At 46.8% G+C, this 25,071-nt stretch overlaps 1 protein-coding gene across 4 annotated transcripts in view; it reads left to right on the top strand.

Annotated features, from left to right (window-relative positions):
- The first annotated feature begins 499 nt into the window (after positions 1-499).
- SLC6A16 (solute carrier family 6 member 16) overlaps positions 500-25,071 on the top strand; it is a 28,449-nt gene continuing 3,877 nt past the window's right edge. Inside the window, exons 1-13 of one of the 4 annotated variants that reach the window (XM_044447804.1) lie at positions 552-618; positions 1,679-1,764; positions 8,265-8,376; positions 13,135-14,031; positions 14,340-14,497; positions 15,484-15,610; positions 16,673-16,848; positions 18,694-18,804; positions 20,324-20,565; positions 21,111-21,294; positions 22,498-22,699; positions 22,867-23,026; positions 23,504-23,666. In XM_044447804.1, coding sequence (XP_044303739.1) covers positions 13,836-14,031; positions 14,340-14,497; positions 15,484-15,610; positions 16,673-16,848; positions 18,694-18,804; positions 20,324-20,565; positions 21,111-21,294; positions 22,498-22,699; positions 22,867-23,026; positions 23,504-23,666 — 1,719 coding nt within the window. In that variant the 5' untranslated portion in view covers positions 552-618; positions 1,679-1,764; positions 8,265-8,376; positions 13,135-13,835. Of the gene's footprint in view, positions 619-651; positions 1,765-8,264; positions 8,377-11,119; positions 11,197-13,134; positions 14,032-14,339; positions 14,498-15,483; positions 15,611-16,672; positions 16,849-18,693; positions 18,805-20,323; positions 20,566-21,110; positions 21,295-22,497; positions 22,700-22,866; positions 23,027-23,503; positions 23,667-25,071 lie in introns of those variants that run through there. The other 3 variants (XM_044447805.1, XM_044447803.1, XM_044447802.1) reach the window with 3 other exon arrangements.

Genomic DNA, 25,071 nt, shown 5'->3' on the forward strand with positions numbered 1-25,071 from the left:
CTTCCCATGTTCCACAGCAACTGGTGTACATGGGCGGTAGTCGCCACGGAGAGCCTTCGGTCCGTCCTCTTCTGAGGCCGTCCAAAGCGGGGGCCGTCCCCACGCCTTCTAGAAGCGAACTCGCTAGTTTAACTATGCACTGTGTGAAGCAACCCGGCCTGGCAGCATCACCTGCCGGTCAGCTTCCTGGTGGGTTCCGGGGATTATGCGAGCGACGGAAAAATGCATCCCTAACGCGCACACTTCGTGGATCTCGACCCTCTCAGTCTCTCGATCCGTCTTCACGCGCGCAAGAGGCGAGCGGGGCCGAGGGCTCCTCCGCCCGGGCGAGCCTCAGTTTCGCGCCCAGCGCGCCTCCTGCGCGCTCGCTTCGGAGGACGAGGCGCCGTTTGGGCGGGCAGCGCCTTCCCGCGGCGGCGGCGGCGGCGGCAAGCTCCGAGCAGAGCAGAGCAGGGGCGGGTCCTGCAGCCGCCCCGCCCGCCGCGCCCGCCGCGCCGCCCTGCCCTTGCCCGCCTCGGGGCTGGCTGATGCAACGTGGCCACGCTTGCGGAGCGGCAGCGTTGCCTGGCTTTCTCTCCAGGTACCGCGGCGGAGCCCGGGTGCGCGGAGCCCCAGCGGGTAGGTCCGAGGCGCGGCCAGGCGGTGGGACCTCTTGCGGGCGGACGGGGAGGTCGTGGCCGCGTCCTACAACCTGCTGCCTTCCAGATGGGCAGAAGGGGAGGTCGTGGCCGCGTCCCACAGCCTGCTGCCTTCCCTATGCTTTGGACCTCAACGCCCATCAGCCCCAGCCAGCATGGCCACTGGGCCGGGATCCGGGGAGGCGTTGTCCGAAACATCTGGAGCGCAGCAGCTGGCTGGGAAGGCTGAAGCAAGGAGGAGACGATTCCTGCTTCTGGGGAGCAGATCGGGCACCCCCCCCCCCGGACGGAGAAGTCTTCGTGGGGGGAAATTTGTCACAGAACCGGTAAGTGGGGCGAAGAAAGCATATCTCTGGAGAAAGCCCCCACCCACGCCAGTTCTGATGCGGGGTGATTTCGGCGAGGAAAAAATCCAGCCAGGGCACGTGTGATTTGAATAGCTGCGTAACAGCAAGCAAAAGTATTACTCCGTGAACGTACTTCTCCACGGCCCCGTCTCCCTCGCAGGTCGTCAGTACGATTCCAAGATACAACAAGCTACCCCTGTTGGTCTTCTGCCTGTTACACAGTGGACAATAACATAAATAAGGAGCTCTGTCTCAGGCTAGTGGGGCAGAAAAGTGTCTCTGAATACATGTGGCTTGAGGGTGGAAGGGAAGACGGGAGGATCCCTGGGCTCAAAAGGCAATCCGGAGCTAGGAAACTGGTTTGTAGGTGTGTTTAGTGCAAACTAAGTCAGGGGAAGGCAGAGCTTCTGGATCAGTCGACAGTTATCTGAGTGATGTGACATAGATCAGCAAGGATTTCTGACTCTCCAGGAGCTTCATGGCAGGGAGCAACGAAACGACCCCTTGACAACATGTGGCAGGCGAAAGACTGTTTGCATAGTGCAGTTTTCCCAGGCGGATCTAATTCCTTAGCTCAGAATACTTTAATTCTGAGTGTGCATCTTTTGCACCAGGCTCCTATTTGTGGCTGATCTGCAGTTTCTGGTAGCAAATGAAGTGTACAATCCAGAACTATCATGCCCTATCCTGCAGATGCTTTCCTGAAACATGGTCTTGAAGTTGAGCCCTGCGTGTGTGAAGTGATCATGAGGACTGCAGTGTTTAATCCATTGAACCGGGTAGATAGATTGCTTTTTTATTTACCAAATTTGTATGTATGTATTTATTTATTTATTAGATTTATATCCTGCCCCCTTAGACAGAAAGGCTCTCTTCTTTGGAGTATACTTTTCTATATTCCACAATGGAGATTGAAGATTGGTGTATAGTCAAGATAAAACAGATAAAAGAGTAAAACAATATATTAAAATCAATAAAATTGGCTGATGAGTCCAGGAAGATTTCTTGAAATAAAAATAGTTTCAGGAGAAACTGAAAATAATACAGTGTTGGCCTGAGTGGCAGGGAGTTCCAAAGAACTCAGTTAGGTACAATCAATCATTTGCATGTTTGCTCAGAAAGTGCCCTGCAGCTGACATGGCCCTGCCGGTTTGCTGGGATTTATAGGATGTTTTTCCTCTCAAAACACACATAGGATTATGCCCTAAAAATAGTATATTTGGCACCCCCTCCAACAAAAAGTGTGTGCATGTAAACTCCTCCAATTCATCTGTTGGCAGAAATTGTACAGTGAAATTATGTTAAATAAAGTCATTTTTAAAACTGTAGCTGGCAAACACTTTTTAAGAGGCATTGCCCTGCCTTCCTCTCACTGACATCGGCAAAGGTGAGAATTCTTGTTCTGTCATAATCTCCCTATGATATGGGAGAAAAACAAGGCAGGGTTCCATGTTGGTGTTTGGTTGTTGATGGGTTTTTGTTTTAGTAAAATTCTAATTTAACTCATTGGCAAGCTCTTGTAATTAACAAGCAAAAACATGTCTGGTTTGGGACATGCTAATCAGATGGCAATCCTAAAACACTATAAAGACACTCTGTTCCTTTCGGTGCCGGGCTAAAGGCTTTTTATTTTCCCATTATTTTAATGTTTGATCAGGTTTGAATGTGGGTTTGAGTTTATTGGAATTAATTGGATGCTGTGCTTCATTTCATTTTATGCCACTTATTACTGTAAGATCATCCCAAGATGCTAGTAGTTGGGTGGTATATAAAAGTTTTAAATAAAGAAAGATACAGAAGACGGGGGAACGCTTAGCTCTCCAACTACTGTTTGGCCAAAAGTCCCTCAGCTTTTACCATGGACTATGACGGCTGAGGCTGATGTCAGTTGTAGTCCCACAGCAACTAGGGGACCAAACCCCAATATATGCAGTGTTGCCCTTTCATGACAGGTAGCTGCCATGTAGGGGCACAGGGCAGCGTAGAAGGAATTTAGTGGTACCGTGTGTGGTAGAAAGATTGGGATGCACGTGGGCAGTGTAGGGGTTTGGTGAGCCTAGATGCGTTGTGTGTGGGCCAAACTGAATGTGGAGGGGTTTGGCCATGTGTGGCCCAGCCTGGATTAGGGATACAGCATTCTTTTGTGGGGTGTGGGAGGTGGAAAGGAATCCATTTCCCTGATAGAATTCTGCTATTTGCCACGGAAAGTTGGGAAGAAGCAAATGCAGAGCAGAATGGAATAAGCACAACACAGATAAGGAACATCTGGGTGATTTCCTGCTCTATCATCAAGAGCAGTCTTTCTCCAACCTGCTGTCCTCCAGATGCATTAGATACAACCCCCTGCATCCCGCAGCCAGCTGAGGGTTGTAGTCTAATACATCCGATGCTCACTAGGTTGAGGAAAGCTGTTCAAGGATGTCTAGCTGCAGTTACTTGCTTTGGCAAGGCCCACTTTCAAATCTACACAGCATTAAATATACAGAGAAATACAATAGCAAACATAAAATGATTTCTTCCATCTAAATAGGGCTGCTGAAATAAAGAAAGCTTAAGAATCCCAAATCATGTCGCAGATTTGGCTGTTGGTGTGTGAGTGAGAGATGTGGCAGAAAGTATGTGGGTAAGAGCAGAGGGGACAATCCCCACAATCCACCCATATGTAAACACCAAGGGCCATTTTGGTGTGTGGTTTGGGGTTAAGGGTGGGGCAATTTCAGTTCCCAAGGAGTGGCACTTGTGTCCGTTATGGGAATGAGAATGGATGCTTCCATGGGACAAATAGAGAGTTTGGTCTGTTGGAGTGGGTAGAGGCAGCTGGGGAATATGTTCTGTTTTCCCCTGTAGCATCTGTTGGAAAAATATGGAAGGTTACATTTAATTATACTACCTTTGTATACAGCTTTAGTGAAATCTAGACAGATTCTGGGGTGGTGAATCATAAAAAATAGGCAGATAAAAGCAGAAAAGCATTAAAATTGTAGTCAGCAAGGAAGGTATTGCAGAGCAAAGAGACATCTCGATCAGGTGTCAAAAACAGACCCATGTCAGCACCAGCCTGACTTTCTAAGGCAGGGAGTTCCACAGAAATGGGGCCACAACCGTGAAGCCTCTTCTCCTGGTATGCTCCAGTCAAGCTGTAGGTCCATGGGGAAAAACCAGGAGAATGTCCTCCAATGACCTCAGTGACTTGGGCAAATGGTAAGAGAGAGGGTTCTTGCTTAGGTAACCTGGTCCCAAGTTGTTGAGGGCTTTGTACACAAGTGTCAGAACTTTAAACCTGGCCCAGTAGAGGAAAGACAGCCAGTGCAGTTCCTTCAGCAAAGCAGCTGCGTGCTGAAAAGGGGCGGCTTCATTTTTAGCCTGTAAAAAGCAGCTGTATCCTAAACGCTCAATGGTTGCTCTGTGGAATGTCACGCCAACCCGCAAGCCCTGGCTCAGTTGTTTCGCTTGTTTAGTGGGAGCGATCTGGCGGCAGGAGCCAGGATACTTGCTCCAGTTTTGTGCACAAGAAGTCAAGATTTCAAAAAATGAGGACAACATATGAAACTGCTCCAAGGGCCCTCTAAGGAGACCTGACTTTTGTTAGGGCTGCAGTGTTCAGTTGAATCATCACCTAAAGTTCACCTAGTCCTCATGCCACCACAGCTAGTACAAACCATACTTTGCCCAAACCCAGTTCAGACATAGTGCTTCCTCTGGCTTTCTGGCCATTTGCAAGCCACGTTTTGTCTGCATGACACCAGCAGCTTAACCTTAATCCTGGTTTGGCACAAAGGGCTGGATCAAGACTAAACCAGTTGCATTTAGGTTCCGTGCAAATCATTAGGAAAAGTTGTCGTTGTTGTTATTATTATTACATCCTTGCATGCATATTCAGCCCTTTTTCCTCTTGTGAAGAACCCCAGGGTGCAACAAGGGTTTCCTCCACTTCATTTTTATCTTCACAACAATTCTGTGAGGTCGGTGAGGCTGCAAGTCTGTGACTGGCTCAAAGTCCCCCATGAGCTCCATGGATGAGGAGTGACTAATCCCATTGATTTCAATGGAAGCTAAGTGCTGCTGCGGTCTGGATGCAGCCCCGTCTCTTGAACTGAGCCAGTATATATATCTGCTAATTTTAGAATGTGAGGGTAAAATGAAATAGCCACATGTCTCCGCAGCTGCACAACCAACCACCAACAGTCATTCCAGCAAGTTGCCCTGAGCAAGACAAGAGGAGGAAGCAGGACCTTTCCACAAGCCCTCCTGAAAGACCAATTTCCCTCTTCCTCCCTAATTCTTTTTTCCTTCGTTGTTGAATTATTCTAAGACCACAGTCAGGCTTTGTTTCATAATAGTACAGAAGTTTCCCAGGGAAGCTTTTTGGCTGAGAAGCAGGATCAAATGTTAAATACATAAACTCCCTGGAAATTAGGGTTAGACTTGCTCAGCAAGCTGAACTGTGAGCCAGCCTGCAACCTGAATCCTTACATAGAAGGAAGCCAAACTGAGTTGCGTGGGTGTTCACTTTTTGCAAGGACTGAATCCAAAAACTGGTTTTAAAAGGAGGCAAGAGCTCGGTTCTAATACTAGCTGGTCTCCTTCTCCAAGAAAGACGGAACAACTGTGCAACCTGTGGTTTAATTGTCTGTTTCTGCCACTTCCTTTATAAGGAGAAGCTCGGGGCTGCTATTAAAGCGGTGGCAGCCTCTGTGCCAAGGATTGTAGGTCACTTTGTAACATGACGCTGATCCGGGGAGCGGGTGTGTGGAATCGAGCACTGGAAGCTCTGGACCTGACCTGAAAGAGGGCCATCTTCCCGCTGATTCACACAGGGCTCAAGTGTGAGCAGAGGAAGTTGTCAGAGGAAAACGTGGACCAGGGCAGGCCGAGTCCAGTCATTTCCTAACTCTGTGAGCACCTTGCTGCCGAGTGAGAAAACCACTTGTAGACCACACATTTAATTAATCCTTTAATTAAAGGTTCCAGGGGAACCTTTTCTGTGCATGGCTGTTCCAATCAGCTTAGTACAAAGGCAGTTCATTATCACATCTGATGGTAGAGACGGACCAGCCTTAGCTGACCTCAGGGAATATCTTTTCCACAGGGTTCTTTAATTAGCTTTATATAATTATTTAAACGTTAAAATGAAACTCTTGGGGGTGGTGATCAGGAGTTCTGGAGCCTGGTGTCACTAGTATGCTGATGACACCTCACTCTGTATCTTAGGGGAATCTGGATGGCAAGTCACTGAGTTGGTGCCTAAATGAGTTGGATGAGCACCGGTACACTCAGCTTAATCCCGGAGAAAACTTGCAGTGCCCAGGCCTGTTTGCCTGTTCTGGATGGGGTGTGCTCCCTCTGAAGGAGCGGGTACACAGTTTGGGTGTGCTCCTGGATCCGTCTTGTCCCTGGAGGCCCAGGCAACCTCAGTGGCCAGGAATACCCTCTACCAATTTTGGCAGGTGCCCCGACTGCACCTGCTCCAGACAGGGATGCTCTGGCTACAAGGGTCCATGCGCTAGTAACCTCACAGGTGGGCTCCTGACATGGGCGCTAAGTGGGGCTGCCCTCAGGCTGGTTCAGATGCTGCTGCTGGATGCTCAGGAGCTACTGGGACACACAGCAGTGCTGACATGACACCTGTGTGAAAAGAGACACCCTGGCTGCTGTTAGCTACCAAGTCACATCCATGCTTGTGCTGCTGTCACACCAAGCCCTAAGCCACTTGGGACCAAGATATCCAGAGCTTTTCCTTCCAGGTATCAGCCAACCTTGAAGACTGTCAGAGGAGGCCTTGCTGGTCATTCTAAAATGAACAGAACAGCTGGCCTTCTCAGCAGCAGCAGGACCCCTGGAAAAATCACATGCTGTCTGGGAGGCAGAAAACATGGCAAGCTTCAAACCCCTCCTGAAAACACGACTGTTCACCCGGATTTCCCCCTCTTGTAGTTAAATTAATTATGCTGCTCCGTTTTTCTGCTTCTTCTATTGTTTTGCACTGCTACTGTAAATTGCATTGTTTTTGATGCATAATGTGATTTTGACATTTATAGGTGAACCACTTAGGGATTGCATTCTGTTTAGTGGTATATAAGTCTCACAAATGAATAAGCAAAATATTACCCACTGCAGAGTCAGTACTCTTGGCATATCTCCTAGGACTTTTGGGTAGAAGAGGGCTATAATTCAAGGTGTTGGTGATGACCTATAAACCCCTAAACGGCTTGGGTCCTGGTTACCTGAAGGAGCGCTTACATCCATGTATGCCTGACCGCCCCTTGAGATCTGCAGGAGAGGCCCTTCTTCGGGAACCCTTCATGAAAGGAATTAGGAGGGTAGGTACTCGGAGGAGGGCTTTCTCTGCAGTGGCACCCAATCTATGGAATGTGCTCCCAGAGAGGTCCGCCTGGCGCCGTTGTTATTTGTTTTCCGGCGCCAGGTGAAGACCTTTTTATTCAAACGTCATTTTAATTGTTAACAATATTTGCTTATTTATCTGGCCAGGGCGACTTCTTTTATATTTTATATTTATTTTATATTGTTAATTTTAATTTTATATTGTTATTTTTGTATTTTATTGTGTTGTAAGCCGCCCCGAGGCTTCGGCAAGGGGCGGCATAGTAATGTTCTAATAAATAAATATATAGTGTCCTGTGTTTTAATAGTTACTTAATGAATAGTTATTTATTTAGTGTTAATCCTCTCCTTCCTCAAGAAGTTCAGGATAACAACAAGCTCTTCCCATTTCTCTTCCCAAGAACCCTGCGAGGTAGGTTAGGCTGAAATTGACAGTGATCCCAAACAGCAAGCTTTATGGCTGACTGGGGATTTGAACCCAGGTCTCCACAGCATGCAAATTCCTGTTACTATGAGTCTGACGAATTACAACATAAAAGTTGTCCATTTGCCAGCCTGATCTTAGTTTGATGTCTTCTATAGCAGAATGGAAGTCAGTGGAAATGTACTGGATAGGAATCCTGAATTTAGGAATTTGGAGCTAGAGTCAACTGGTTTACCAATATGATCATCACAAGGTCACCCCAGATAAGCAGGGGCACCCTTTTACGACTTATGGGTCACAAGATAATAGTTACACATTTCTGATGACCAAGGAAGTAAATTCCTGTATAACTTGAAAAACATACTTGTGCAGTTTTGAGATACATTGCAGCTGTGTCAATATTGGTAACAGGAACAGACCGAGGGTGTGATCCTGTTTTCTCCACGCCTTCGCTGAATTTGTTGGGACTGTGTGTGATTGCCACTCATGTCTGGCCGCCTTTTGCTCTTCCAGGAGGACAGAATCAAAGGCTGTGTCACATAATCCAGTGTCATAAGCTGAACACAGATACAGTTTTTTGGGCACCTACCTCTGGGAATCGTTTGGGAGTGAAGACAACAGACAGGTGAGTGGACTTTTCTTCTGAAGAATGGTTGGGATTTGCCATGACCAAGATCAATCCAGGGCACACTGCTCTTGCAAGAAAGAGAATTCACAATTATGATTATTGTGTATGATAATATATATTGTGTATAATAATATGTAATAGTAGAAGCAGTAACAAAACAATATTGAAAAGTGTAGCATGGTAGTAAAAGAAGCAAAATAATTAAAGGCTTTTAAAAATGTTTACACTCCCAGAGGAGTTTCTAGTCACAAGTAGGAAAGACACAAAAGTTGCTATACTCCTTGTTAGACAGAAAAACTGTGCTTTAAAAAAAATACTTGGTTCATTGGCCACTTTATAGCTGAAGGACTGGAGATGACTTGCATGACAAAGGAAATACAATGAAACCAATGATACCATACATGAAAAACTGTTTTAAAAGTAGCAGCAATAATTCAAGGAAAGTTTAAAGAAATAAATAACTGAGCAGCCAAAAGGTGAAGATAATTTTAAAATGCTACAAATTTGCTTCTTTGTTCCTCTTCTTGGTAGGTTGATAGAATCTACCAAGTGGTCAGGTTGCTAGAAAGATATTTTTGCCCAGGCGCACATGGGCCAAATTGAACCCCTTTGGCCCTTGGTTGAATCATCTGCAGTCGTTCTTCACTGAAGAGGCCTGAAACGGTTGTTCATAGTGCAAGAAACTGAAACGGTTGTTTCACAGCCATACAGAGCCCGAAGCGATGCGCGGTTGTTTAAATATGGGTCACCTCATGAAGCAAGATATGCTTCTCAGGCATGCTTAGATCTTCCCAAAGATTTCTTCTTTAATTGAACATTTGACAATAATGTAGTCCTGCAAGCTGCAAACTGCACTGGAAAACCAGTGATCTGAATGTGTGTGTGCATACGCACATTTCTGTCTTAAGGGAGAGACAGTAGCTTGGTAAGGAGGTGTGTGATCTTTTGGTGAAAAAACAACGTAAGGGGAAGGAGTTAAGGACTCGCTCACAAGCACTTCCCCCAATGTAGTACTTTGCTTATGTTTGAAGCTTTTGCCTCATTCCGATTTGCGAAACGAAAAACATGGGGAGCAAACCACACGCAGCAGGGCCTTGCATGCACTTTGGTGTTGGTAGGAGTTGCCCAACCTAGAGCGTGCCACAACAGCTCTGAAACAGCAGTCCCCCTGCACGTGATCCTCTCAGGGGCTCTTTCATGCTGTTATAATTTTTTATTAAATCGATTCAAAAGATACACAAGAAAAACAATCAGATTAAAAAAATCCTCCGATTGTATCAAAAACCCCAGACATGAAGGGATTATACTTTTATACAGTCCTGTAAAAAATCTTAGTTGCAAAATGCTTACTTCTTTTATTCACAAGCTATTAGCAACAGAATGCCTTATGCTTTATAAGGCACCCTTCTTTATTGCCATAATGCACAGGTGGTCAAGATATTGGAAATGTTTGGTGGGCACACACCATGGGACCCCCAGGAACAATTAACTGATGAGGGACTGTTGAGTCGTGCAGACTGGGCTGGCCTTTTGGCCAGGTCACTCGCCCCTTTGCCACCTCTCCACTTTGCCTTGGAGCCCAGGGCAGTTTCTCAAATTGTCGGATCTGTCCACAGCCCCAAAAGACAGCCTGCCCCTGGCCTGGTCTTGCCAGTGCCTCGTCAGGGTTTCAGGCAGAGAAAGGTCCCTTGCATCACCGGCTGCCTGAGTGGAGATGCCAAGGAGTCCACCCGGACCTTCTGAGTGCAGGACTGGGTCTTTTGCTGCACTCTGGTCTGACCTTCACTTGTCAAACAAGCCAGACAAGGGTATCAGAAAAGCAAGTCAGCTTTCCCTGGGAGCTTCATGGGGGGGACAGAAGGATCGGTCACGTGGAAGCTCTTTTGTAATGGAGTGCCGCAAATATACACGTGCATGCTTCTCTCTCAGCTGCAAGATACCTTGCAGAATGTCGTCATATGCATCGCCTGCAGATGCAAAGGTAGTGATATCTGTTATTCTTAATTTGCAGGAGGGCAGGCTTGACAAACAGGACTTCAAAGTCCTGCAGATATGTGGCTGGCACTGCCTGATAGTCAAGCACAACCCGTTCTGTGCCAGCACTGCCCCTTTCCTGAACTCTCCCCTTCCCTGCAAACGGGCACCCTCCCTTTCATTTCTGACCTTGGTCTCTCATGTTCTTGCAAAGATTAGATTGGCTTCAAGTCCTCATTGTGGGAAATAATGAGAGCTTGGCATTGACATTGGCACAGAGGGAAGTGGATGGTGGAGAACAAAAGATCACCATGAACACGAAGCCAGGCATGCTGGTTGAAGTTATCTTCCATTCACGCGCTGAAGCTGGCCCGATGTCTCATGCCGCTCTTTTACAGAGGCAGGGGACAGGTGTTTTCTAGGGGCTTTCTGAATGGTTGCAAAGACATGGAGGAGAAAAGAAATAAGTATCTGAGTCCACCAGTTCTGTCGTTTTCTCTATCGATTTGATTTCATTGGTACCCTGCCTTTCCACCAAGAAAAAGCATAAATAAAACTTGTGTAAAATAATGCTAAAACAAATGCATTAAACACAATCAAACACAGAACCATTACGGGACAGAAACAGAATCTGTTGCAGCATGCCTCTTTACATACCAGCTTAAATAAAAGCATTTTTCCTGTTGGCAGAAGGGCAACAGAAACTTCGATCGGTCCTGTGGCACAGAGTATTTTTGGAGTCCACCAATTTTGTATTCTCTGTCAGTTCTGCAGCTGGGAAGAGGACAGAGAAAAATTGGTGATACTGGAAACAGTTTTCTACCCAAAACTGGAGATTGGGAGGTGAGAAAGAGAGTGTGCATAGATATGGGCTTGTTTGGCACAATGGAGGAAGGCCATGAAAAAAGCATGAGGCCAGAACTTGCAAAGCTGGGGTAGAATTGTAGAGTTCCTTACTAGGATTAGAGAGAAGTGAACTCGGATGAAGCCAAAAGTGACTGGGAAGATCCAGTTAGGGGCAACCAGTAATGCTGAAAAAGGGGCAGAAGACCGGAACACCCACATGGCCAGATTTTGCATGCTCATAACTAACTCAGCCCTGGACATCCAGATATTTGAACTCGTTTTCTTGCTCTTTTTTCAATTACTAGTTTTCAGGGCTACTAATGAACAACTAAGGATGCAATCCCATGTATTACAACACCCAGCATTCTTCAGCAAGGAATAGGCAGCTGGGTGGCCCCCAGACTTTTGGACTACTCTTTCCATCAGACTCCACCATCATGGTCAATTCATTTGAGAGCTGTAATCCAAAACAATCCTGTTTGTAGAATAGCATGTCTTTACTCCATGCAGTTACCTCAGATTTTCCCCAAAGACCCCAGTTTTTTTCCATCGATTTCTAAAGAACTCTCTTTTCTCTTCCATCGGTACTTATTTCATGAGAGCCAACTCTTCTTTCCTGGTCATGAACAACAGTTCGGTTTGTTCCAAGAAAAAGCAAACAAAGTTTCTAGTGACTGCAAAACAATTTTTGCAGGCCATCTAAGCAACATGCATTTATGTCAATTTGAATAATTTGGGGGCTAGTAATTAGCTCTAGAAAGATGTACCATTTAGCATAACTTGAATCTGCTGGTGCTAGTGGTAAGAAGATGTCCAAACAGGCCTTTGAAAGGACCTCTGTCCTGGAGTATTTCTGGCTCTGAAGAGCTGCTGCTCTGACTTTGTGAACATAAATAACATTTATTTATTAAGCTTCTGGGGAAAGAGACCAGAGGCGGCGGCAGCTTGAGAGCAGGTGAAGTCGCTATCCACCTCTCTGCCTCTCTTTAATATTTTCCTCCACCCCACTCTTCTGACGAAAGCTGTTTGCCAAAATACTCCCAAACTATTTAAATTCAATGTGAGATGTTTTGCGGAGTTGGTGCTTTTACATAAATGAAAGCCAGGCATAAATGCCTGAAGCACAAAGCAAATGGTAGAGAGAAAGGAAATTGGTCTGACTGTGCCAAAAAGAATGGTCAAACCGTTGCAGCAAACATTTGCCCCAGTGAGGCCAAACTGGTCTTTGCTGGGACGACACGGGGCTGCCGCCACCTTGCATCTTTTGACGCTTTGTCAAAGGACAGGCCAGAGTGACTTCTCCCTCGTAAAGGTGGTCAGAGGGTGACTGGCACTTGGAACAGTGCTGCTTGCAGAAAAGTAGAGGGACCGGACCAAGCAAGCTTCTCTTCTGGCCTATGTCAGGAGCTCAGGTGATCTTCCTCTTACTGTGATACTTTTCCTGGGAGAAAATGGATGAAAAGCTCTTAGTGCACCATTTTCCTTTGATTAACGTTTCCTTTGCTACTGCAGATTATATTGCACAAGGGGAGAGAGGGAGAGGGAGAGACAGGCAGACAGTCTATTATAGATCTGTTCCCAATTTTATAAACTATGCTAATTTAAATCCAGACTGAGCAAACTATGCTTTGCCCTCCAACCAGGGTGGAAATGTTGTTTGAATTTAGTTTCACTCTCTGATTTCGGAGAGTGTGTTTGATTTTCCGTGATAAGATGCTTGAGCAAAGTCTGCAGTCACAAAGGAGAGGAGGGCAGGGGGAGTCTTCAGGAGGAGGAACGGAAAGAGGGCACCCGCACTGGCCAGTCAGTTTGAGGACTCTTCTGAACCACGCTCTGGAGTATCGAGAATCATGTCCGAACTGATTTTATATCTCAACATATTATGTCTCTCAATCTTCTGCTGATACGGCCATTCTGTGTCTGCTATTTCTCTAGGTCTGAATCCCTTTGCTTTGAAGAGGCTGCAAGTGTGGGGATGCGATTGTGACGCTTGGAGCGTACGATTTTCTCACAGTTACATGTGTGTGATGTGTTGCATGCAAGTGTATGTATCAAAATGTGCCAAAGCACAATGAATTGGCTGTGATTGCGCATGGGAAAGTAGAGCACAGGAGTTGCTTAATATTGAGGCAAAAACGTTTGCGTTAGAAAGCTGTCATTCTACATGTACACAGCTGTGAACGGCATAGCGATAAGGGCAAACTTAGTTCATGTTGAAATGTGTAGATGTGTGTTTAATGTTCCGAAGAACTGTGTAAACATGAGTACCTGTGACCATATGATAGCATAGTGGTAGAAACTCTGTGCGTATCTGTACAAGCATGTGGACCATTGTGGAAGGATGTTGACACAGGAACACACACAGCTGATTAAGGGATATCTGTTATTGTGCAAGGAGTGTGCATACTTGCTGTAGTGCACTTTCCACTTTTTCCAGGACTACAGTTCACAAAGTAGCACACATAATTGTGTAAGTAGTGTGCTTTTGCTTGCACGCATCTGAGCTGCACCTATCAACGTGCATAGACAAGTGTGTAGGTGTGACTTTGCAAGGGTCCTAAGTTCTTGTTGTCTGTACTGTGTGTGCACGCGCGCGTGTGTGTGTGCACGTGTTCGTGTGTTGCACATCCTCTCTGATGGAGAAATCCAAAGCAGACCTAGAATCTTCAGTGAACCCTGAAGGTGAATGCAATCAAGATCTGCTTGCTGATGAATCTGATTCCCGGCCTACCTGGGGCTCAAAGGCCCAGTATATCCTGGCTCAGGTTGGCTTTTCTGTCGGGATTGGCAATGTCTGGCGCTTCCCGTACCTCTGCCATCAGAATGGAGGAGGTGAGTAATGTAGGTAGTTCTGGCCAACTTGGGACTGGGAGAGAGTGAGATTATGCCAGTGTGAACAATCCTCTGGTCTCTGAATGAAGCAGTAACGTTTTCAGAAATGGTGTTACTCCCTGCCCCAAAGGACCTCACCCTGCAGCCCAACCCTTCACACCTGTTCTTGCCTGCTGGGTATATTTCTTTTCTCCCTGAATTATTCTGCTGCTTTGGGGGAAGGGCTGTGGCTTGTGGGGTTGGGAGAGGATGGTGTCTTTCAAATGAACAGTAGAACATTGTCTTGTTCCAACTCTGTACCTGGACAGGTGCTTTCCTGCTACTGTACCTGCTGCTCCTCTTTGTCATTGGGATCCCTCTCTTCTTCCTGGAGCTGGCGGCTGGGCAGATCATCCGACAGGGCAGCATTGGGGTCTGGAAGCACATCAGCCCCCGCCTGGTGGGCATCGGCTTTGCCAGCTGTGTGGTGAGTATCCTGCACCCGTGCCTTCCAAGTGGGTCATTGGGGAGTAGGGTGAAAGTCATATGATGCAGGGGCTAGTGGATGGTGGCCCATGGCAGTCAGCTGGCTCATGGGGGAAATGTTTGTAAAAAGATGCGATTCATTCTTTGCCATAAACGTCTGCAGACATGTATATGAAACATCTCCCATGCCTTGGTGCAGAAGCAGCTGCATCATAAAGAATTAGGGTTAGGGTATTGTCTAAAGAACAAACTATACATTTGGTTACAAACCTGGATAGTTAACTTTCTTGGAACTGGCTGCCTCTCTTTCTCTAGAAAAGCAGCAGTAAAGAATGTAATCCAGATTGAGATTGTGGTGCAACAGAAGGGGGTTCACTTCCCTGTGCCATTTTTGTACTGAAAATATAGCTCCTGGAGGTGCTGCAAATGGCAGATTTGTGGGGCAGATAGATAAAGAGAGCGCCTTTTACCTGAAAGATGGCACAAGGGCCAAAGCGTTGTATGCCTCCCCTTTCGTTACAGCCCAGACTTAGATTGGTTGGCCCCCATAGCTATTTTTTCCTAAAGCAGAGCCTCAGGCCTGGGGGGCCACATCCTGCATGCCAAAAGTCCCAGTTTGGCTCTCAGGGGGGTTCCCAAAAGACTATGCCCCTTTAGGTAAGGTGGCTTGGTGATTTCCCAGCTTTTCTGATGATCTTCTGATTCTAAAATGTTGTATATCCTCTCCTGAAGTCCAGATGCTGGCAGATAAGAGTTTTACTGTTCAATATGCTGGTATTTTTGGCCATGCCCTGTTTGTCTCCACCCAGCACTGGAATATAGTTCCAGAAAGCTTCCCCAAAATGGAATTTGGCCCTCAGGCTACAAGATGTGCAACACACTGTTCTAAAGAGCAAGACACAACACGGCCAGTTCCACTTGTGCCAGGAGCAGTTGCAGGCAGTTAGCAAGTGGAGGTGCCTGATTTCTGCCTCTTCCCCCATTTAGGTTTGCTCCTTTGTCGCCTTGTATTACAACGTCATTATTGCATGGAGCATTTTCTACCTGGCTAATTCCTTCCAGTTTCCCTTGCCCTGGACTAACTGCTCAGAAACAGCCAACCAAACAGTCCCAGGTAAGTGAAATAGGCTGGCAAGGACTCTCTTCTCACTGCAGGACATCTCTGCATCTCAGACTGCTTTTAGGTATCATTCCCTCCATCCAGAGGATTGTGGGCTGGGGATTATGGTTTTCAGACCCTCACCAAACCAGTTTCCAGATGCTAGTTGGAAATGCCAGGGAGTGAAACTGGCATGCAAAAGCAGGTGCTCTGCCACCAACATCTGGAAGAATCTGCTTGAATGCTATGATCTGGCCGTGAGTTTTCTCTGGATCCTGGGTAAGAGATGAGCGAACAAAGGCTGGGCGTTCAAGAGAAAAGGGGCTTTCATGTTTCACTATTTTGATATGTTCATTGTTGTATTTGTTGTTTTTCATGTTATTTTATTGCAGGGTTTTCTTATTGTAAACCACCCCAAAGGTATCGACCAATACCTAAATTTAGGGTGCAATCCTATACATGTTTAGACAGAAAAAAGCCCTACAGTTCCCAGCACTTCCCAGACAGCCATGCTGAGAGTTGTTGCCAACCCATCTGGAGGTCACCAGCCTGGAGGCAAAAGAGGCCTCCTGCTTTTCAGGAAGCTTTTAAGAAATATAAGACCAAACGCATGTGGCATTTTCCTCTTTCCTTCCAAAATAAACGTCCAGGGCATGGATACAAAGGGGATCTACCCCAACCCTATATCCCTATTTGCCCTCCCGCCCCCTGAGATCGGCAGCAGATGCCCTCCTCCGGGAACCCTCTGTGAAAGACGTCAGGAGACAGAGTACCCGGAGGAGGGCCTTCTCTGTGGTGGCGCCCCGTCTATGGAATGTGCTCCCCAGAGAGGTCCACCTGGCGCTGTCATTATATGTTTTTCTGCACCAGGTTAAGACCTTTTTATTTAATCAATATTTTAATACGTTTTAATATTGAATTTTATTATTGTATTTTATTAACTTGCAGCCAGAGTGGGTCATCAATTTATTTATGCTGTTAGCCGTTCAGAGACGTTAGTAATTGAACGGCATACAAATTTTATAAACAAACACGCAAACAAACCCTTACATCTCTCTGCTCTCATTCTTTCCTTAGAAACGGAGTGTGATGCCAGTTCTCCCACTGTCCATTTCTGGTATCAAAAGGCCTTGCATGTGACCAGCTCCATTGAAGAGAGTGGAGGCCTTAATCCGGCTCTTACTGGCTGCCTCTTTGCTGCATGGGTTCTAGTGTGTCTGGCCATGATCAAAGGCATCAAGTCCTCTGGCAAGGTGAGTCGCCTGCTGCTCCAGTCTTCACCTAGTTGGGCCGGACCTTCTGGTCAGGGTTGCATCCATGAGATCCCTCATGGAACTTCCAGATGCCTTCCCTATTTTTCTAGCTTTTGATTTTAGAAGAAAAGCAAGTCTTTAGGTCAGCTGTTATTTTGAATGATGAGCGTTGCAGCCAAAAATATCTGGGGGAGAAGAAGGGCAGCAGGTCAAGGGAAACGGTTCTGGCCTCTCTTTGGAATAGCAGCTGACAAGTATGACCGGGGCTTTTATAAATGTCTGTAATACACAAACGGCACTGGAATCCTATGCATGTTTCTGCTCCAGTCTGGCTGGTACTCAGTGAACGCCAAGTGGAATGTGATTCCTTGTATTCTGTAGAACTTGCTTCCAGGTAAGTGTGTATAGGATTTCAAGCTAACTAACATCAAATATTTTAGAGTATCTGGTTTTCAGGGGGTTATTCTGCTGCAACGAAACCAGCAAAGTATCTTGTGTTACTTTCAAGATGAACAGATTTACTCTGACATGCACATATGATTATTGTCCATCAAATGCATACGGACAACGGTTTATATACACATTTTTTGAGGTTTATGTATACATATTTTTTGAGGAGTGAAGGTGGATCTTACGTGACAGGTGATGCTGAGGTGCCCCCTGGTATAAGGGCACTGCAGTGTGCATTTTACTTAATACATGAATTTTTGAAATCCTGGAGATCAAAGCAGTGCAGTTTGTTCTAAGAACGCCCACCCACATTAGAGGCCTCTCAGGGTGGCAGTCAGTGGAGTGAAGGTTTGCAGGGTCACAGCGGTAGGACCTTTTGATTAGCAGGAACATTAAAAAAAATACATTTATGGCACGCATATTAACCCGAGGTTGCTTCTATGACCCTTTTCCTCCCCATGCTATCCTCACAACGGTCCTGTGAGGTACACAAGTTAGACTGAAAGCCATTGACTGGCCCACAGTCACCTTGCAAACTTCATGCCGAGTGGGGACTCGAACCCAGGCCTCCTGAGTCCCAGCTGCTGTTCCTTGACTCATGTACACTAAGCAAATTGCAGACAATTAAAAAACTAAAAGGCTGTTTGACTGCTGAAAACATAAAATGCAAAACAAATACTTTAAAGAATAAAATGCAACATAATGCAAAATAGTGAAGAGCACCGAATCAATAAAACAGCCATAACAGACTAGCACTGGGTCTCTAAAAATGCCCAAGAGAAAATTTGCGTGGTGGCAAAAAGATAATGTAGGCACCAGACAAACCCTTTGGGGAGGGAATTCTACAAGCAGGGTGCCACAACCAAGAAGGCCCTCTCTCTTGTAGCCATCCACCAAGCTTCCCTCGCAGCAGTGCCCAGAGGAGGGCCTCTGAAGATGTCCTCAGCATCTAAGCCAGTGCATGCAAGTCTCCAAAGTCCCTCTCTAACATGCAGTAAACATTAGAATACAGGAGCTCACACACTGATGGCCTTTGCCACCCACTTCACTTTCTGTGTTCCCTCTGAGTTTAGCTGCAGTCCTCAGAGGAGCTGGGGAGAGAAATGGATTTTCCTGCCCAGTGTCCTGCCATATTTTGCATGACAGCCAAATATTGCTATTATTTGCATTTCAGCAATAGACTCTGCATAGTTTTAATGCTATTTTGCAGCATTTGGTCTTGAAGAAGACCCACTTGTTAAAAAAGACACATAAAAGACAGAGTGGGGGAGAGAGAGCTGGCAAAGGAGAGTTCACTGCAGGGAGTTTGGAAATAAAATGCAGATTTTTTGTTTCACCAGTAGCTGTTGTTCCCTGACTTTTATTTCCTTGCCCTCCTCTCCCATCCCTTCCCAGGTCCTGTATTTCAGCTCTCTGTTCCCCTATGTGATTCTTTTCTGCTTCCTCATCCGAGCATTGCTGCTAGAAGGGGCAGCTGATGGGATCAAGATCATGTTCACCCCCAAGGTAAGAGGAAGCTGCCCTGGGCAGGCACAGTGCCCCTGTGCTGGTCACACGCTCTTTCCTCCCTCCCTTCCTGCATGCAATTTCTCCGCGTTTTGGTGTGACCCACAACATAGTGTTATTTAAGGTTTTGCATACAAAACTTCAGCGTCCTCTTTTCAGCGGCAGTATCAGAGCAGTCAGCAGTGCCATAAGGAAATGTTCAGAGGTTAAGTAAAGAAATGGCTGCTTAGAAAAACTGGTGTGCATAACTAGAGAATGACAAAATTATTCGTGGTGTGGAGAAAGTGGAGAAGAACATGCTTTTTTCCTTCTCATGTGATACTAGCAAAGAAGCTGAAGGGTGGGAGATTCAAGACAGACAAAAGGAAGGACTTTTGCGTTCAGACTGGAGAATTTGCTGCCACAAGGTGTAGTGTGGGCTGTGTGCACCAGTTGCTAAGGAACAAGGCCTGAAGGGTGCATTCAAGACCTCCTTGTGGGTTTGTGGTGGGCAACTGGCTGGCTGTTAGGTGTGCAGAATTCCAGACAAGATGGGTCCTTGGTCTGATCCAGTGCAGCTTTTGTTCTGTGCTTAGAACCAACCAGTAAAAACTGCTTAGAGTGAATTCAGTAAAACAAAGTCAAGCAGTCAAACAGGAGAAACCACTGATGATAAAAGCTGACAGCACATTGAACCAGGAGAGTGTCAGTCTGTTTGGGAGATGCCAGAAGGAAAGCGGCTAACTGTACCACTGGAAGAAAGGTGTCCCACCACTGTGGGATGCCTGACAGGTGGTCCAGCTTTTAATTGGGCTCTTAAATGAGGTGGAACCTGGAGCTGGAATGCTCTGATCTCAATTGGAGAGAGGCTGATACGAGAGCTGGTGATCCCAGTGCTATCTGGACCCTAGTTAATTCTGCCTCTGCTTGTCTTAATGTCTGGTTAAGAGCAGATTTGCATTATTGCTCCTGCAAACTCTTGTATGAATATGTGGAAGGTTATCATGATGCACAGAATCCTTTGCAAGCTTCTTAGTTGTAAGACCCACTGACATCTGCAACAGATTGATTGAGGGATTGGATGCTGGGGACTGAGATTGCTTCCCCAGAAATATGAAGTGTTTCCTCAGCAGGCAGATACCTATAGAAGTACCAAAATGTGGTACTGTGGCTATACAGATGCAAGAACTACAGTTGGTGGCATTTCTATATAAAGCTTAAATATATAGAAGGTAAGCAAAGTGACTGTCAGACCCAGCAGTAACATGTGGAAGGTAATACAGAAAAGCAAGTAGGATAACACAGCCTCTAGCATGAGAGGAAACCATTGCCTTGATTCAGGCCTGACAAATAGAATTAAATACCCTGGCAAGTTCTGCCTGCCGGTATTTGCTGCCTTGGGGACAACTGGAAAGACAGGGCAGAGGCAGGGATGCAATCAACTCGACGTGTTCCCCCAAAGAAGCTGCGTCGTGGCCTCTAAAGATGAACTTCTGCCTAAATGTCTGTTCCCTGCACTTGTCTTCTCCCCCTCCCCAAGATATCCATTTTGGGAGATATGCAGGTCTGGCGCCAGGCGGCCACCCAGGTGTTCTTCGCACTTGGCCTGGGCTTCGGCACCATCATCGCCTACTCCAGCTACAACTCACGCCACAACAACTGCCACACCGATGGGCTGATTGTGTCCGGAGTCAACTTCCTCACCTCGGTGCTGGCCACGCTGGTGGTGTTTGCCGTGCTGGGTTTTCGCGCCAACAGCATCACGCAGAAGTGCATTGCCAGGTCAGTAGCTGCCCTGCCAGGGCTCACCCCTTTAGCTCACCCCTTTGGGCTTTGCGGCTGTTAAAATGTTTCCACACACAAGGACGCTCTTGGATTTATTTTCCAACTAAGGGTTTTGGAGTCTCATTTCTTCGCATGCCTTTCTCGAATCTGGGTCCTGCCTGAGGCCAAAAAGGGCTTGTATTCCTGGATTAGCATTAACCTATAACTATCTATCCTACCTTTGTTCTGTCCGTGACCTCATGGGTTTCCTGATGGCCTCTTCTCCAGGCATTCCTCAGCCATGGATCTGCTAAGTTCCAGGACGATGACCGCATCAAACGCTCCCAGAGTATGTTCTGGAATATTTTCGGTCAAATGAGGCTTCTCCAACCTGGTGCCCTCCAGATACCTCTGGCTACAGAGCCGTGCTCCAACTCAGCACTGTGCGGATGATATTCCAACATATTTGCTGGGGGATCAGTTCTAGGCGGTTGGCCTCAGGCTTCTGTTTGGAGTTTGTAGTAATGTGTGATCGTTAACCCTTCGGATCCTCGTTGTTGCAGGAATATGAAGCTGCTGTCCGACCTGGTCTCAAATGGCACCATCTCCCCTGAGAACTTCAGAAACTTCTCTGAGCTCCCTGCCATTCACTACAGTGCCTGGTATGAGGAACTCCAGAACGACACCAGGGAGCACCTGCAGAACTGGAATATCAGCAACTGCCGTGTCGAGGACGAGATGAACAAGGTGCCTGGGAAAGGGGCGGAACTGGGCAGCCCGGAAACGGCATCCGTCTCCTTCTGCAGCATCTCCACTGGTGGGGGAGGCTGTCGGAAAAGCGAGAGGGAGACCATTCAGCTATACTCGCCCAGCCCAACTCGAGACACAACAGTCAAAACATAGCCTGCTATGGTGGCCTGCCTGGGACAAAATAAAGCTTCCTGGAATGGCAAAATCGGCATAGTTAAGCAAGGCAAGGCTGGTGAGCTGTGCTTGCCAGGTGGGATGCGAGTGGGGGCAGCCTGTGCTGTTCCACAGCTGCAGATTGTCTTTACCCATTACTTTTGCTGCACAGAGTAAGGATGCAGTGAAGGGGGATGAGTGACCAGGGTCAGGGTTCATTCTCTCTCTCCCCCCCCCCCACCCACACCCACTCAAAATGGGTAGCCCACGCAAAGCATGGGAAAAGTAATCATCGGTGTTTCTCTGGAACCAGACACATAAATCAGCTGAAGGAGGAAGAAATAGGGAAGAAGAGCTTGACCTGCAATTATAAAACCCCACATCTGTATAGTCCTATAATGGTCTTGCATTTAGTGCACAAGCCAGTGGTAGGAACAAGGAAAGCTGTCCTAATACCTGGTCATAATAATCTGTTCCTCTTGCTGAGGACTGTCTCCCCTCGCTGGCTGAGATGCTTCTCATCACCTGCAACCTGTTCCTGTTTTAAGCAGAATTACGGGGATTGGGCCGTGCGGACGGGGTGTTGGAGCTAGGGTCCCTCTTCCTGCATGGCACTGGAGAAACAGGCAGGAGTGCAGACTCAGGCCAAACCCAACACTCCTCAGGCCCTAAATCCAGACTTTCAGGGTTGCCTAAATGGCCAGTCTCTCTTCCCCTGGCCCCAATCCTAGTCCTCAGTTGTTTGGCTGTTTTCCAGCTTACTCTTTTTTCCTAGTCTGAAAGGCTGAGATGTCTCTCCAAAGACTTAGTCCTAGCAGTAAAAGCTTTTGGCTAAAATGGCTGAATGAATTGGCCTGCCCATCACCGGTCAAGAGCTTCTCCGAGGCTGAATCCAGCCCTTGGACTGAAAGGCTGGGCATCCCGGTCTGTGCCATAACCAGGTCTGTGGACTTTGCCTGGGCTGAAGCATTTCCTTCTGCTCGGCTTAGACATGCCAGCTTCAGTAGATGATCCCCGATTCTCCTTCTGCCTCTCCCTCGGCCGCAGGGTGTGGAAGGCACAGGCCTGGCCTTCATTGCCTTCACAGAGGCCATGACTCTGTTTCCGACGGCTCCGTTCTGGTCCATGATGTTCTTCTTCATGCTGCTGAACCTGGGCCTAAGCACCATGCTGGGGAACATGCAAGGGATCATCACCCCGTTGCTGGACAATTTCCAGAGCCTCCGCCGTCGGCGGACCCTCTTCACAGGTGAGGCAGAGCAGCCGTTGCCGGGTCCTGAGCACAACTGCAACTGAGGGGAACATTATGAATTACGAGGCCATATGGGTGGGGTGAGGGTTGTAGTTATCCGTATGGTTCATTAGATTTTGCCAAAATAGAGAGGTTTTGCATGCCCTTCTTTTCTGCCTTCACAGTGCTGTGTTGTTCCGTCGGGTTCTTGCTGGGCCTGATTTTCGTTCAACGCTCAGGCAACTATTTTGTGACCATGTTTGACGACTATTCGGCCACCCTGCCCCTGCTTATTGTTGTAGCATTCGAAGCATTTGCCGTAGCTTGGATCTATGGAGCTGACAGGTGATTTTCCTCCCCAAATTTACCCAAACCCTTGCTAGTTCTGTTATTTCTGTTTTGTTGGGCAGGAATGTGGCCTTGAACCAGGAGCATGCAAGTTCATGCCCCCAAAAAGCTACCCATCCTTCTCCCATCCCCCTTCCCCTCAATCACCCATTGTTTGGTGGTTTCCCTGCTTTTGTACACTTTAAAAGGCTGAGATCTAATACTGTGTCACTGTCAAGAAGAGCTTTAAACTAAAATAGGCTGGTATGTTTTCTTTTCTGGCCTTGCCTCTTTCAGCTATTGCCCTGCCTACCAATGGAATGCAGCCCCTGAGAGGTTTTCCAAATTGGAATTCGACTCTTGTTTCCAAAGTAGCTCTGCACCCCTTCCCTTGACAGACCCTGAATTATCTTCCTCGGAGCTTGCTAGGCATCTTAATCTTTCCATTCCGTGTCCTGTCCACCCTCTTGATCTTCTTCTTTCCTTCTTCCACAGGTTCTTAAGTGACATAGAAAATATGCTGGGTTGGCGTCCTTGGCATATCTACAGCTACATGTGGCGCTTTGTTAGTCTGGGCTTGTTGTTGTGCCTCTTGCTAGCCAGTTTGGTATTCATGTTTCTGAAGTGGCCCACATACCGGGCCTGGGACCCACAGACGGTAAGGAGCATACTCCCTCCGGTCATGTCACTCCCCGCCGCCCCGAGGCTTCAGCAAGGGGCAGCATAGAAATGTTCTAATAATAATAATAACTAGCCCTGTCACCACTCTTAAGAAAGAAAGAAAGAAAGAAAGAAAGAAAGAAAGAAAGAAAGAAAGAAATCGAAGAAATTCAGCACAGTCTGGACATCCTTCCGCTGTATAAAAAACAAAGAGTCCTGTTACCTCCTGAAGCTTGCTTCTTTCTAGTGTGAGCTCTTCTAGGCAAAAGCCTGCAAGAAGTAGATGAAAATGGTGGTGTCGAGACAGAAGGCAGATGGGTTATGGGGGACCATGTTCCCCAGCTCCTTTCCACAGATATAAAGACTTGCATTCCATGCAATTATAGTTATTTTTCTTGCATGCAAGCCAACTGATCTAGTTTTCCTCACTGCCACCATTGTTATGGGAGCCTGTGAAGCTTATGAAATGGAGTTTTTGTTTTGTTTAGTTGCTAAGTCGTGTCCGACCCATTGCGACCCCATGGACAAAATTCCTCCAGGTTCTCCTGTCCTCCACCATCCCCTGGAGTCCGCCCAAGCCCACACCCACTGCCCCAGTGACTCCATCCAGCCACCTCATCCTCTGCCATCCCCTTCTTCTTTTGCCTTCAGTTGTTCCCAGCTTTAGGGTCTTCTCCAGTGAGTCCTTCAGGAAGGGTGCTGATTTTGGTGGGGACTTCCAGATAGGTGGCTCCTAGTGCTAGTAACTCGTTGCTCTTCCTTTACAAGCAGAGGGGAGGCAATTTTGGATTTAATGCTCATTGGTGTTGCCCAAGTCCCAGTACAGTGACCACAATGCTTTCAGATTTAATGAAAAAAATGACAGGAAGTCTAACACAGCGATATCTGACTTCAAAAAAAGAAACTACACTAAAAGGAACTAGTAAAAAGGAAGTTGACAGGGTTCAAAGTCAAAAGCACTGAAATCCTTCAGAATTTTTGGAGGTTTCTCATAAACCGTAATAGTAGAAGCTCAACTAGAATGTATACCACAAGTTAGGAAAGAGAGCACCAAGACCAAGAGCTCACCACCACAGTTAATGAGCAGTGTCAAAGAAGCTATTAGAAGAAAGAAAATGTCCTTCAGAAAATGGAAATCTTGCCCAAATGAGGAAAACAAAGCAGAAGCTTGCGCAAGGGAAATGAAAGTAGATGCAAAAGGGCATTTGGAGGAGCATTTCTCTAACAATATCAAGACCAACAATAAATAATTATTTAAATATACCAGGAACGGGAAACCAGCTAGAGAGGCAGTTGGGCAGTAAGGAACTCGAATGTAAAATTGCTGATCTTCTTATGAAAATATGCAACGTGTTCCCAAGGCCGTCCTTTGTACCAGAGGACTGGAGAATGGCCAGTGCAAC

This window comes from Varanus komodoensis, unplaced genomic scaffold (assembly GCF_004798865.1).
Source record: "Varanus komodoensis strain SLA01 unplaced genomic scaffold, ASM479886v1 scaffold53, whole genome shotgun sequence".
NCBI lineage: Eukaryota > Metazoa > Chordata > Lepidosauria > Squamata > Varanidae > Varanus > Varanus komodoensis.